At 43.2% G+C, this 11852-nt stretch overlaps 1 protein-coding gene across 1 annotated transcript; it reads right to left on the reverse strand.

The window, feature by feature from the left end:
- Window positions 1-7: 7 nt before the first annotated feature.
- Window positions 8-1925, reverse strand: LOC136545897 (uncharacterized). Its single transcript, XM_066537871.1, has 2 exons — window positions 1534-1925; window positions 8-1149 (listed from the first exon to the last, which is right to left on the reverse strand). The coding sequence occupies exons 1-2, from the start codon at window positions 1871-1873 to the stop codon at window positions 923-925; spliced, it is 567 nt and encodes a 188-aa protein (XP_066393968.1). The 5' UTR covers window positions 1874-1925; the 3' UTR covers window positions 8-922.
- Window positions 1926-11852: the final 9927 nt, after the last annotated feature.

Below are 11852 nucleotides of genomic sequence, written 5' to 3' on the forward strand. Positions count from 1 at the left end.
CACCAGGTCACACAACAAGAAGCAGCAAAGATAAAAAATTCACGGACGATATGATACCTAAACTCAATGTTTACTACTCCATCCGTTCCAAATTATAAGTCGTTTTGAAACTTTGCATAGTTTTATCTAATCTATGCACCTAAAAATATATTATGTCTCGGAGTAATTATGTCTACCAGGTAAAACTATCATAGCTTTATCTACTTTTTGCATAGTTTTATGCACCTAAACAGAGGGAGTAGATAACAAGGAAAATCAATTTTCGTTGGCATGGACCTAATGCCAATTCCTATGCATCTTCATTTGTAGTCTTTTTAAAGCTAGGAGCTAATTTCAGATTGCAATGCCATTCACGAAATCAATTCAGTAGCTGCTTGTGCTTTTAGACCTAGCTCAGTTTCTTGCTTCGCAGAGAAATGAGAGGAGATGGGAGGTGCTAACCATGCACGTTGGGTTCCCATAGGACTAGGAAGTCATTCGAGCAAGGGCCAGCCACGAGCTGCAGCGGGGGATGCATGAGCGCACGACAACGGAAAGAGTCGCACGGGCACAGGCCAGCAGCTGAAGAATTGTGCCTTTGTTGACCACTGGAACAACCACAAAGAAGGGCGCGCTCAGCTGGGAAACAACAGCAGAGCCGGCCACGGTGCCCCACAATGGAAGGACAGGATCTATGAGCTGGGATTGGGTAACGTGAGGGAACCAGGAAGGAGCAACACACTACAGGCGAGCACCTGAAGCAAGAGATGAGAGAGGATGATCGAGGCAGTCCATGGTGACTGCTAGATAGGCCAAAAATTGAAGATGAGTACTCAGACATTTTGGTCCACTGCCCTAGTGGCCGTAGTTGGAGATCCGCCCCTGATGCGTACCCATGTAATCCTTGTTTGTTACTACCAAAAACGCACACAGTTTAAAAACTTCAGTGTGAATACAAGCCTGCAGGACATACCATCTTATTGGAGGATATCTGAACGCCCTTGAAAGCTTCGTTTTTTGAGGATGCTTGGGTGAGGTAAATGAGGTAGAGGCCAACGGTGAGATCACTTAGGCTCCAGTCCTTTATGCTTATCTTACTTCGCTGGAGGTCACTTAGGATCTCACTAAATGTCCGAGTGCTTGCAGGGATGTTCTCCGCCCGACCAGAAGCTGCATTCAGATAGTACAATTTTAACCACTTCCTAATTGTGTAGCATATCTGGATGTGCAGCTTTTTAATTGTGTAGCAAAGGAAATAAACAACAAAATGGTATCCTTGAGGTCGTCCTCGGATCTAATGCTTATTGAACCAAAGCAGCACTAAAAAAGCATCTTGATTTCTCAGTTATGGCTGCAAATTGTCAAAATCCCTATTTGCCATTTTACAACGATTCATTCTATGCAGGAGTTCCTCGTAATATAATTCATATTACCAATGTGGCAATTCGTAAAAAAAAAAGAATGCGTCAGATGGAAGGATCACAATGATGAGTCAAGATAGGTGTAATGATAGAATATTAGAATAGAACAGCAACTGAAGTGGAAGAGACAAACACGCGAAAGGCTTCCAGCTGTATTGCTTGTAGAGGTCCAGTGCGGGCTCGAGGGCCTTGGAGAGCCACGCGACGTCCGGCCTCCAGCTCCTCCACGGGAGGCCGGCGTCCTCGTCGTCCTCCTCCGACCCATCCCTCCCGACCTCCGCGTCCTCCCTGCGGTTCGTGGCGGCCGCCTCCACCAGGACAGCCGCCGCCGCCGCCGCTTTTTTGCCCTTGTCCTCCGGTTCGCTAGTCGTCGGAGTGGGCGGGCCGCGGGAAAGTAGGCGGGTGAGCGCGGGAGGTAGGATGGGGCGGTCGAGCTTAACGAGGCGGGCGGGGGAGAGAAGGCGTCTCGCCATGGGCGGCTGCACAAGTCGGGGGCAGTGAGCGGAAGAAGGGAGGAGACGAGGGTTCTCGACTCGACTCGACTATCTTCTATGTTCCGACACAAACTGAGGTCGATCCCAGCCGTTCATCCGGGGGGGAATTAAGTTTTTAGAAACTATTGAATAATTATAGATTTGCGTCATACTTTCATGAATAGTAAAACTTCTAACCGCAAGTATAATAGCAGGCTGTAAGCCGACTAAATGCTGAGGTGGAGAAGAGAGGAGAAGAGAGAGGAGAAGCGGGCTGTAAGCTTACAGCCGACTTAGGCACAAGAACTAAGAAAGTCTGTGAGAGAGACAAGTAGGTCATGTATTAACTGTAAAAAGCTAACTACTGTATGAGTGGGCTGAGAAAAGGCTATAAGAAATCTTACAGCCAGCAAGCCAGCTGTATTATTAGTCTTGATCTAAGGATTTATTTGGTAAAGCTCTAGCCCTACAGCTGCATCTGTTCTGATGAAACAACTTTTACCTTCAGCTTCGCTGGTTAAAACAACATTTTGTACCGAAAATAGTCTCTCCTACTTATTGAAATGGGTGAAAGTCAATGTTAACCTTGTTTTTCTTTTCTTTTCTTTTTTCTTTGTTCCTCTTCTCTCTCCATCTTTTTTTTCTTTTCTTTTTTCTTTTTTCTTTTCTTTTTTATGTGTTCTCCCACGTCTCCACCGCACATTACCTCAACTTCAACTTCCACCGCACCACACGTCTCCTCTTCTCCAACCTCCTGTCGATGTTTCACCACCGATAGCCTACCACGGGGATACCCGAGGCAGTATGTTCAGGCTTCAGCATATGCGGAACTCGACGGTAAACGCAAGAGACAGTCAATTTATCCTAGTTCGGACATTCGATCTTTGATCGAGTAATAGCCCTACGTCCAGTCGGCGTTAGCCTTTGCGTTGGATTGATTGTAAAGTGTTGTGTCGTAAAAGTCCTATCTTTAGGAACCCTGCCCTCCTTTATATAGTCAGGAGGTCAGAATCCCAGTCGGTTTACAATAAGAGTTCCTAGTAGGATTACAGAATAATACTATTACTAAGATTGCATGGAAAGAATCCTAGTTAGACTAGATCTTCTCCCTTCCTTGCGGGGTATCCCGTGGGTCCCTCACCGATAAGCCCTCGAGCACTTCATGGTTGAGCTCTGGAAGCCTCGTCTTGTTCCTTCAGGTCTTGTCGAGCAGGAACAAGCGTCGTCCGAGTGCTTTCTTGAGCGAAACCGTATAGCGCTTCGTGAGATCTTCACGTGGTGTGTACCTTTTTAAAGAAAAAAGTACTCCCATTTGGGTGTAGCCCCTGAGCCTCCTGCTGTTTGGCATAAGGAGCTAGAGGGTCTTCTCTTGAAATCGCTCTGATTCTTCGTCGAAGGGCTCCTGAGTATATACCCGGGTTCTTTGTCAAAAAGAGCTCGGATATAGCTATGTCCGTGTTCTTTTTGTCGTGTGGCCTTGAAGTGGTCTGTCTTGAAGAAGTCTTCTGAGTGATGTGCGCTTTTTTTGAAGGAAAAAGTACACTCACTGAGTGTAGCCCTCGAGCCTCTTGCTATTTGGAACAAAAAGTTGGAGGGTCTTGAATCTTATGTTGTTTGAAAAACTGCTGTCTTGATGAAGTCTTCTGAGTGGTGTGCGCTTTTTTGAAGGAAAAGGTGCACTCACTAAGTGTAGTCCCCGAGCCTCTTGCTATTTAGAACAAAAAGTTGGAGGGTCTTGAATCTGAGTTGTTCAAATAACTGAAAGCCTTTCCTATTGCATCCCCCGAGTGTATACCTGGGTTCTTTTATCCAAAAAGAACTTGGATATAGGTTTTTGGCATGTTCTCTGGTAGTCTGTTGTTGTCAGATATAATTGTATGGTGGTGGTTGATAGTAAATGCTGTTTGTTTATGAGTTGCACAGTGTTGGTATATTCTTCCGAATATGCTCGTTCTTGAGTACTGCTCCTTCATGCCTGAGTCCTCTTTCATTGAATTATGTCTTTTCACTGTGTCCTTTGTTAGGTTTGTTCCGTTGATGCTCCCGGTCCATGTGCACCGCTTCTTTGGCCTATAAATATCCTCCTTGTGTGTTGTTTTGATTCATCAAGCATTTTGTTGCATGGTCTGAAATCTCCGTAGTCATGAATATGGTAGTTTGTGAAGTAGAGCAGCCTCCGGGCGTATTTTGCAGTTCTTGTGTATCTTGCCATAGCTGGAGGGAGTCTTGTGATAGAGATTAGAGGTAGGCTAATCCCATAGCAGCATTATACTTAGAAGTACGTGGCGGTAGTCAGAGGTAGTCTTGTGATGTGGGATACGTTCCTTCATCTGGCAGTTCTAGGTTGATCCTCGTCGCCTGCTCTGAGACTGTTCGGTGCAGATCAACACCATATCCAGCATCACATCAGACTTGGGTAGACAAATGCCTGCCGGCCTTCTCTACTCCATGTTGTCCTGCTGTGCTGCTGATTTCCGCCTTGGATGCACTGCGTCCGTCCTTTGAAGAAAACAGTGTAGCCGAGTACGGTTTGTTCTACCGAGTAGCAATTTGGAACACGTAGTCATTCCAGAGCCTAGCTGTGTCCGGGTTCCTCTTTGCTACCTTGCTTGTTATAGTACCGAGTTCGTTGGGTCTTGTAAGATATGTAATCTTCTATTTTTGAAACCATTTATAATGGAAAGAATCTTATCTTCTGAGTTGTCATTCTTTATTCTGTTGATGTCCCAGTTGTTTATGAGATTCCCGAGTTCTTTCTATAAGGATCAGGTTGTTGCGTTCCTTGTGAGGTAACCCTTCGTTACTTCATGGTTGATGAGTTCTTTTTTAGCAATATGATAACTCCGCCATAGTGCTGGATGGATAAGTCTAAAATCTGCCCGTTGAACTGTACCGTTGTGTGGATTTGTGTCATCCGTCATTTTAGCTGTGTCAGTAAATGGACCGTTGCGTCCTCATGCCGTGTTAAAACAGGCCTGGTGGGCCGTGTTTTTACTGGTGTAAAATCTATTTAAGGGCCTTTCCTCTTCTTTTTCTTTACTGCCTTGATTTTCCCTTGAAACCCTAGTCTTCAAACTTTCGCCGCCGCCATTGTTGCCGTCATCTGAGTGCCGCCGTCTAAATCATCATTGCCTCCTAGTTCTTTATTGCTCCCGCTAGTATATGGGTAGGAAGAAATCAGGGAGCAAGTCCCAAGCAGCCTTTGTAGATGAGGAGGCTTCACTTTTCATGATTGAGAATCAAGAGTTTATGGCCATGAGGGCTGCTCAGAAGATTTGGCCGGCTCCGACAACGACTGAAGATCAGCTTCGCGAGCTTGTTAACGATGGTCTGATTCAGAGCAAGGACATTACTAATTGGAGAGCTCCAGGCGAGCATCGGGTCCCTACTCCAGGTCCTGGTGAGATTATTCTTTTCGTCTCCTTTATCCATGCCGGACTCTGCCTTCCTGCTTCTGCTTTTCTTCACCGATTTCTCAGCTATTTTGGGATTAGCCTTAACCATCTTACTCCCAATGATGTCCTTCATCTTTCTGTTTTCGTTCATCTTTGTGAAACTTTCCTTGGAATTCCTCCTTCTCTTTCTCTCTTTCGTTACTTCTTTTGTCTGAAGCCACAACCCCGCCGCGATGACACCAATGTTCTTGGTGGCTGCGGGATTCAATTTCGCCAAGGTCTTAAGAGCAAATTCTTTGACTATGACCTAGTTGATTCTGTGAGGGATTGGCGTGCCAACTGGTTTTATGCCGCCAATTTGATTCCTCCTCTTTCCGTTCATTATGGATCTGATCCCTTGGTTAATGACCGATGGGAAAAGAATCCTGTGACGATGGCTGAGGTCTAGGCGATCAAGCCGTTTCTTGAGAGGATTTGTACTCTAAAACAGCAAGGCTTGACTGGCTTCGGGATTATTTCTTATTTTCTTCGCTGCCGAGTTCAACCTCTGAAGGAAAGAGAAAATTATGATTTTGAGTACTCTAGGGCGGAGGACCCTTCTCGTATGGTCCCTGTCCTTGAGTTGACTGATGAGGAGGTGCTCGAGCGTCTTCAGAAGATGCTAAAAGGAGAAAGCGTTGTCCCGCTTGCTGTCCTTGAGTACAGTGCTAACAACCCGCCCCCTGCTGTGAGTTGTTCTTTTCTTATGCGAGTACTTTTGTGTGTCTTTTGTTGTATCCACTTTTTGCCTAATCTTTCTTGTCTTGTTGTTTTACTCTTTTATAGGAATTGGGCCATAATTTCGTTGATTCGATTCCCCTTGATGATTGCCTTGCAAATGTGGAGGCTGGGGATAGTCTTGCTAGGGCATCCTTGACCAGTAAGTTCCAAACTACCACAATATTTCCTTGCGTTTCTTCCACAAACCTTGATGTATATATAGAGTATGTTCCTCGTCTAGTTCCTCGAGCTCCTCGTACTGTCGGAAAGAGGGGGTGAGCGGATAGTTCTTCTTCTGCTCCATCTGCTGCCAAGAAGTCTCACCAGTCGAGTACTCGTCCAGGTACTCCAGTTGTAGCTAGCATGCTCTTAGGTGAGCATATTAATATGCTCTGTCCTTTTGTTGTTTGTTTTTATCTTTGGCCGAGTACTTTTGTCCTTTTCAGCTAGTGCTATGGTGGCCTTGGTCAAGAGTGAGGAAGAAGAGGATGATGATGCCGCCCTTGTTACTCATCGGTGAGTTGTTTTCTTGTTTTCCTATTGTTAAACCCCTCTTTTTGTTTTGACTTTGGTTTTGTTCTTTTGTAGTAAGCGGTCATCGGGTTTGAGTTCTTCTGGGGCTCGAGTACCGGCCGCACCACTCCTGTCGTAGGGTGGCGGTGATGTTTTTGCCGCTATAGTTCCCCCTCTTAGGTCCTCTGTTGGTTTTCTAAAGAAGAGGGTAGCTGAGTGAGTTATTCCTTGTTATGCTTCTTTGCTTCTGTTTTCTTTTTCCTGACTCATATTCTTATCATTAAGTTTTCTTATCATCTTGCAGACCCTCACCTTCTCTTACTCCTTAGCCACCCTCTTATCAGTCCTCTGGTGCGCCCCTGCGTACTGAGTCAAAGGACTCAGAAAGTATGGTCGGTGAGGTGGCTATGAGGGAGATGGGGCCCCCTGGTGATCATGCTGCTTTGGATCTACTAACTCTAGGGGTGACCGTGGCCGTGGGGGTGGATCCATCTGAGGAGGTAGCCGGGGCTTCCTAGGATACGGCCCTAGTTTTGCCTTCTTTGCCTACGCCAGCTTCTTCTTCTGCCTCTCTTGGTACCAGTGCTCCGCGTTTGGATGATGATGTGTTGCATCAATTTGATGCTACTCATCGGTTGTCAGAGCTGACCGTTGCCTGGGGAAACTTGGCAACCTTTGCGACTTCTTTTGGGGAAAAGCTCTAGGTAAATTTTTCTGAAATTCTTTCTTTGGATGTTGGTCTTTCTTCTGTCCTTATGTCTTGTTTTTCTCTCTCTCTTTTTGCTCAGTCTTTTTCTCATGATCGTATCGGCTTCTTTTTCTCGTCTGAAACTGAGAAAAAGTTGTCTTCTGAGGTGAGTACCCCAAAGACAGAGCTTGACCTCTGTCGGGCTAAGTTGGAGACCGAGCGTCAGACGCATCAGAAGGAGGAGAAGGCTCTTCGCGCTCGGATGGTTGAGGCAGAAAAGCAGAGGGATGCAACTGCCCAGGAGGCCTTGAAAAATGTGGAGGCCATGAGGAAAGAGTGCACCGGTATTGCGAGTTCTTTTTCATTTCTTTTTGTATTCAAATTTGCCTTTCTGCTGACTTATTTTTTGTTGCCTGGTCTAGCTCTCCGAGTTGAAAAGCAGAAGCTCTCGGAGGGTATCGAGGAGATGAAGACACTTGTTCGTACTAACCACAATAGGGCTGAGGAGGTAAGTACTCGAGCTAAAGAAGAACTCGCGCTTGCTAAGTTGATTAGGCGTGGAGCTAATAGGGATCTTGTCCAGGCCCAACAAACTGTCCAAGTCTTGACTAGCAAGTTGGCGACGGCTACTGAGAACTGGAATGCTTTGTGGAAATCCTTTCGGTCAGTAGCCGGTCTTCTCCAAACTTCAACGGATGATGGTCAATCTTGGGCTCAGTTTATTCCCTAAGTGCCAACCCATTTCTAGGAGTTCGTGAAGAGGTGCGCTCAACTGTGTACCAGGAATGTTCTTGCCTAGGTCTGGGTTCTTTCTCCAGAGTTTCCTTTGTCCAAGGTTGCTGATGAAGTCGAGAGTCAAGAATATCTAGATGCTGTTGAGAAGGTGGAGCCTGAGGTCGAAGATTTAGCCAGGAGGATTGTTGATAATCTTAACATTGATATTTCTTCTCCTGATGACAATGCTTGATGTAATTGACCTTTGTACTCTAGCTTGTGTAATAGAACACTAAACTTCTTTTTGAATGAAGATTCTTTATTTTTTGTTGATGTCTTCTTTGCCTGTATTTCTTTGTCTTGTAAACAACCCAGATTAGGTAAATCATTGTCTTGACAAACTTTCTTGATCTGTCGAGTCCTTTTCTGGCTTTTGTTTGTGCCGTGTAAACAACTCGATATATGCAGATCGATGTCTTAACAGACTTCCTTGATTTGTCGAGTGCTTGTCTGGCTTTTGTCTGTGACTTGTAAACAACTCGGTATAGATCGTTGTCTTGACAAACTTTGTGTTCTTGTTAGAACTAAAAAGACTTAGGACCGGCGATCTCGAGTATCTTCAGCTTCTTCTTTTTGGCTTAACTCGAGATGTGGTCAGCATCTGGTCCTTTCCTTGGTTGCAAAAACATCCTAGGATCGACAAGCCTCCGAGCACTTCTTGGTTGAGTTCTAGAAGCCTTGTCTTGTTCCTTCAGGTCCTACCGAGTAGGAACAAGCATTGTCTGAGTGCTTTCCTGAGCGAAACTATGTAGCGCTTCTTAGGATCTTCTAAGTGTAGCCCCCGAGCCTCTTGGTATTTGGAACAAGGAGCTAGAGAGTCTTCTCTTGAAATCGCTCTGATTTATGGTCAGGCTTAGTTTCAGTCGTTTTGCTTTTTGGTTCAGGTATTAGCTTATTAGCTACCCTCATCGGTGGGCTCAAGCGTCTTTTCAGCTCTTTTGCTCTTGGCCAGTATGCTCAGGCATCTTTTCAGCCATTTTGCTTTTTGGTTCAGGTGTTAGCTTATTAGCTACCCTCATCGGCGGGCTCAAGCATCTTTTCAGCTCTTTTGCTCTCGGCCGGTATGCTCAGGCGTATTTTCAGCTATTTTGCTTTTTGGTTCGGGTGTTAGCTTATTAGCTACCCTCATCGGTGGGCTCAAGCATCTTTTCAGCTCTTTTGCTCTTGGCCGGTATGCTCAGGCGTATTTTTAGCTATTTTGCTTTTTGGTTCGGGTGTTAGCTTATTAGCTACCCTCATCGGCGGGCTCAAGCATCTTTTCAGCTCTTTTGCTCTCGGCTGGTATGTTCAGGCGTATTTTTAGCCATTTTGCTTTTTGGTTCGGGTGTTAGCTTATTAGCTACCCTCATCGATGGGCTCAAGCATCTTTTCAGCTCTTTTGCTCTTGGCCAGTATGCTCAGACGTATTTTTAGCCATTTTGCTTTTTGGTTCGGGTGTTAGCTTATTAGCTACCCTCATCGGCGGGCTCAAGCGTCTTTTTAGCTCTTTTGCTCTTGGCCGATATGTTCATTGGAAACAACTCGGGGGAAGCCATAATAAGACATATGTTGTCGAGAAAGAACCATCTTTATTGATCATGAACATTGATAAATCATAATAGTACATTTGTTGTCGAGGAGCACCATCTTTATTGATCATGAACAGTGATTTCTTGTGGCTTGTATATATATATTCTTCCTTGAGTTGTTTTCATGTGTAGAATCTTCTTAGCTGGCTAATGTGCCATGTATTGTTGACTTCTTTTCCATCTTCAGTTATCAACTTGTATGTGCCTAGTCCGGTGACTTTTGTGACGATAAAAGGACCTTCCCATGGACTGAGTAGTTTATGGCGTCCGTCAGTTTTTTGTGTTCTTCTTAGTACCAGGTCTCTGACTTGTAGTGATCGAGGTTGGGTATTCTTGTTGCAGTGGCATCTTAATCCTTGGAGGTATCTTGCTGATTGAAGGGTAGCGTTTACTCTAACTTCTTCTGTACTATCAAGTTCTAATCTTCGGGTGTGTTCCGCTTCTCCTTCATCATATTGTTCTATCCTTGGTGATGTCCAGATCAAGTCAGCAGGTAGTATGACTTCTAATCCGTAAACTAGGAAGAAAGGTGAGTATCCGGTGGCTCTGCTTATTTGAGTTCGTAGCCCCCATACGACCTTGGGTAATTCTTCAATCCATTTTGATCCATAATCCACTAGTTCTTCATACAATCTTGGTTTTAATCCGGTTAGTATGAGTCCAATTTTGGTGAACCAAATTTTGTTGGATTCCTCATGAAGTGTAGTATTTTATAAAAATATGAAATGTACTATTTCTAATATTTTTTAAAGGTAAATAAAATATAGCTAGATAAGTGTTTTTTGAATGTTTGTAATCTTGTAAAATGGATAACTTGAGTTAGGAAAGTGATAAAATTGTGATTCTAATTTTGCTAGTCTTGTGTTGACATGCTCTAGCTAGAAAAAATAATAAACTTGCATTAGACTTAATTGAAGTAAAGCCTTTCTATTTATCTATTAATAAATAGTGTTTTCTGAGGAAAATTATAGGGATAAAAATAGGTAACATATTGCGATGCAAAAATTTGTACAGTATTATGGCACTAGGATGAAGCTAAAAAAATATAAAATCTGTTGTTTGACATTTTTTTATAGGGTTAACTATTTTCACTAAAATAAACCTTGCTAGCTTGTCATTTTTGTAGAGGATGTTATACATGTTCAAATGGTATGAAATTTTTACAGTAGTCTATTGGGAGCACTTGGAAGCTACTATAATGTTATAAGAATTTATTGTGTACATTTGTTATATGTTTGTTGTTTCACCTAATTATCTAATTAAATTAATAAAGGTATTTAAATAAATAAATTGTGCTTGACCATGATGTTTTCTATGGTGCTTGTGATACATATGAACTGTTGATATTAGTAGTAAGGCTTAAAAGCAATTAGCTGTATGCAACTAATTAATTATTGCTTTATAATTCAACTAGATGGCTGCATGTATAGTTTTGGTTGAGTTTATAATTTTATGGTGATAATGGTCTTTTCTGTAAAACTTATTGATAACAAAGTTGTAGATAACTTACTGATCTACCTTGTGTTAAATTTTTATAGTCATAGGCATTAGGGTTTAAGAGTTTTGGCTGTTAGAAGTTTGCTGTCCGAAATGCTTGCTCTCTGGATAGATTTGAATAACTGAATTGTTTGACGTAGATAACTGTTGAATCACATCAAGGGTATTAAAAGAAAGTTGTAGACAATTTCATAAGACTTTCAGAATGTCCATAACCATATTATTTTAATGTATATAACTCCAGTTAGGGTCAAAATAAGTAGTTGTTGTCTTATAGTCCAGAAAATAATTTATAGAAGTGTTTACTTAAGTAGTAGAGAAGAGATATGTACATACTCAGTAAAATAAGATGCACTTGTTATTACTTTAATATCATGCTATTGAAAACACTTATGGGGATGCATTCATCACGTCATATCATATTATACGTGTCATCGTATATGCATTCGTGATATCTTATTCCATGCTCATGCATATAGGATCGTCCGAAGAGATAACGTTATTGTAGTTCAACAAAGAATAGGAAGGGGATCAGCAGGAGACGCCCCAAGTCGTAGCTCTAGGAGAAGAGGAGCAGACTCCCGAAGATATCCCTGAGTGCCCGGATCACTGGCCAACCTCTTTCCTCAAAGGCAAGCCCTAGAGCATTCTAAGTCTCCCATGTTTTATAAAATACTACTTGAGTCATTTATGTTCGATGCATTAGGTTATAAGAGTTGATTGGAAACACTTGATGCATGGAACTACCTTATCCAAATACATATACCTTTAATCCTGTGTAGGTC

The sequence above is a fragment of the Miscanthus floridulus genome, chromosome 3 (assembly GCF_019320115.1).
Source record: "Miscanthus floridulus cultivar M001 chromosome 3, ASM1932011v1, whole genome shotgun sequence".
NCBI lineage: Eukaryota > Viridiplantae > Streptophyta > Magnoliopsida > Poales > Poaceae > Miscanthus > Miscanthus floridulus.